This window comes from Amphibalanus amphitrite, unplaced genomic scaffold (genome assembly GCF_019059575.1).
Source record: "Amphibalanus amphitrite isolate SeventyFive unplaced genomic scaffold, NRLGWU_Aamphi_draft 000690F_arrow, whole genome shotgun sequence".
In the NCBI taxonomy this organism is placed as follows: Eukaryota; Metazoa; Arthropoda; class Thecostraca; order Balanomorpha; family Balanidae; genus Amphibalanus; species Amphibalanus amphitrite.
Window position 1 is genome coordinate 172334 of NW_024882184.1, and position 2898 is coordinate 175231.

The 2898-nt window shown below is 43.9% G+C and overlaps 1 protein-coding gene across 1 annotated transcript; it reads left to right on the forward strand.

Moving 5' to 3' along the window:
• The first annotated feature begins 1227 nt into the window (after positions 1–1227).
• Positions 1228–2420, forward strand: LOC122364666 (heterogeneous nuclear ribonucleoprotein A1-like). Its single transcript, XM_043335276.1, has 3 exons — positions 1228–1268; positions 1683–1873; positions 2139–2420. Exons 2-3 carry the CDS (start codon positions 1691–1693, stop codon positions 2262–2264), a joined length of 309 nt encoding a protein of 102 aa, XP_043191211.1. The 5' UTR covers positions 1228–1268; positions 1683–1690; the 3' UTR covers positions 2265–2420.
• The last annotated feature ends 478 nt before the right edge of the window (positions 2421–2898 follow it).

Genomic DNA, 2898 nt, shown 5'->3' on the forward strand with positions numbered 1-2898 from the left:
TGGTATACTTTGTTACCAATTTAGGTGAGCTCTGGAATTCAGTTGCCGCTAAGCTAGTCCAATTTTCCCCTGACCTTGTACCGGTTTTTGTGACCTGGTGACCTGACCTGAAAAGACTGGGACTTCAAATTTTCAGGTATGCCAAATTTGGCGGCGCTACGGGCCGCCGTTTTTACGTTATTTGCGAAAAACTTTAGTGGGGGGTTGCATCAAACCCCCCTCGCCAGGCGAGGGTTACAACTTTTTTTTAAACTGTTGACGATGTTTTTGTCCAAAAGAAGAGTATTTCAATTTTCTCCCATTGGCTTATAACGATCTCAAAATTGACTCGACCTTAGGTCACCGATATAAAAATTCCGAGGCATGTGAATTGTTGGTAATGATTTCCTCATGCAATAGCTCGAGTTTCAAACTTATGGAAAGTAAACTGTACGAATGCCGAATGGCAGAATAACAAAATTGATTAGAGGCATGGTCACTCGAAGCCTTCGGGTCCTGGCAGTAAAGCACAACCACATCGCATTCAGAAACTTGCATTTCTGTGCTCGAGTTGTGAGAGGCCTGCCCAAGTTTGATCACATTTCCGGCGTGTTCGTGTTCCGCGCCGAGCAACTTGCTACCTTCCGCAGACTTCGCCTGATTTGATTTACCTGATTAGGGACTTACCTACAGACATTGCAGTCCTGTTTTCATTTTTATCCACTCCTCGCCACATTTGCCACACTCAGACAACTTTCATGCCCGGGATCAAATACATTTTGTCAAGTGGTTGTCACACAGCAGTGTTATGTTATATCAGTCATCGTGCGAGGCTAAGGCCGAAGTGCCTGACTGAATTTGCGTTTAAACGTCACCTCAAGCAGCTGCTGCTTTGAAAGGCTGAGAGCGATGAGTAAAGTGAGTGGTGCGAAAGTATACTTTGTTGCCTTTTAGCCCCGCCGTCATTGTAAATATCAATCGAAGAAAGGTAACCCGAGTAATAAGGTAATCTCTCCACATCGGCAGCCTTACAGGTAGGCGTTTCTGATAACTGCTTAACTGCAAAAATGTTACCGCTGCTGCAAGTTTTCAAGAATTACCACCAGGAAACGATTAACATGGAAGGATTTGCGTGGCGGGCGGGCCACGCGATTCCCAGAGCTGCCTGGCCAGACTGTGCAGGCGCGGAAAACCCGTTCTGGCGCAAGACGGTATAAGATACGGGTCGACGCTGCGACAGTCATTAAGCAATCCACTGCGAACCCGTGCGAGTCGCTCACTACGCAAAGGTAAGCGTAATATGGCCGTTCATAGCAGCTCAATACTTGCAACTTGTGTGCATAGAAGTAATTGCATCTAGGAATACTGTTTGTTATCCGAGGTGATGACTGTATTGGAATGCCATTGGTGATTCTGGATTGATGCTAACTTTAAAAGATATTTGACTTCGGTGTACGATTTCATGCGAGTTACTTAGCCTTTATTTCAGCAGCTGGAAAAGCTCAATCGACTTTTTGGCGCTAGCTTTTCAGTATTTGCAGCCCAGCGCGTTTTGTGACAAATGCCATCTTGCATCATTTGTTTCATAATAAGCTTATCATTGTGTTGATCAGTAGCCTGAACTAGCATAATTTATCGTTAACTGCTACCCAGCATACACTATCATGATTCATGATCACTAACTGGTCATTGTTTTCTTGCAGACTTCAACATGAAGGTTGCCGTCGTTCTCGCTTGCCTGCTGGTGGCCGTCGCTGCCAAGCCCCAGTTTGGTAGATTTGGACTCGGTGGATTTGGTGGTGCCAGGGGAAGCGCCAACTCTGGATCCACTCAGGGACAGACCAGTGGTCTCTTCGGAAACAGCCAGATTCAGAACAGCTTCGCTAACGCACAGGTGAGTTGTCGTGCTGTTCTTGGGTAGGATGCTTTTGGAATATCATTTCCCATATCAGATGCTTCCAGCTTTCAAAGTTGTTGTCATTAACGTTACAATACATGACTTAAGACTATGACAATAACCATTCCACGTTTCTGCGATGCTGCATTGTCATACACATAGTCACTGTCTGGTGAGTTTTCTCTAAGATACTGTTAACTCAAGAGACAAAAATGTCACAAAAGGCACTAAGTTCAAAATGACATTTTGCTCATGGTTTCAGGGCTCTGCATTCGGCGGTGGATCTTCCTTCAACCGTGCCAACAGCAACGCCGCTCAGAGTTTCGGACCCTTCGGAGGGCAGCAGAGCGCCAGCAACAACGCCTTCAGTAACCAGTTCGGACGCTAATTGAGTGCTGCATGATAGCTAGGTCATCTCTGTATCACTAATCACGCATTATGTTCCTGACGTTTTTATATGATGGACGTTGACATGTGACGCATCTTTTCATCCCGCACGTGTAATATCTGTTGATGTTGAGCAATATAGTTACTGACACGACCAGGTCGGACTCTGAACTGGACTCTATGCCCTGCGGGACTTGCAATTCTGCATATTTCAAAGCAATGACGTCAGTTTGATATTGATAAATAAATTGAATTATAATTGGAAAACAATGGGAGCGTTTTTGGGTTATATTACTTTAAGTTGGCTACACATGGCTACACATTTACAGTGACGTCTTGAAAAAGATTTATATCGAAACACATGTGTAGCCAACAAGTAATATAACCCAAAAACGTTCCCATTGTTTTCCAATTATAATTCAATGACGTCAGGCATCATGTTAGCCCTTACTCCACACTTCCTTCCAAAGCACTAGAAATATACTTCAATATGGGTTGCGATTCATACATTTTTTACTCCTCAAAAAAAAAATCGTTGTTATAACCGAGGCAAGTTAACATCAATTCATAACAGCTGCGTAAACCACGGAATATAAATCTTTTTTTTTTAATTACCTGTTGAACTCCGGGAAGTC

Bases quoted from the DNA above. Each gene is read 5' to 3' on its own strand.
- LOC122364666 (XM_043335276.1), top strand. From the start codon at position 1,691: ATGAAGGTTGCCGTCGTTCTCGCTTGCCTGCTGGTGGCCGTCGCTGCC. The intron at 1,874-2,138 runs GTGAGTTGTCGT...TCATGGTTTCAG, and splicing joins ACAGCTTCGCTAACGCACAG to GGCTCTGCATTCGGCGGTGG.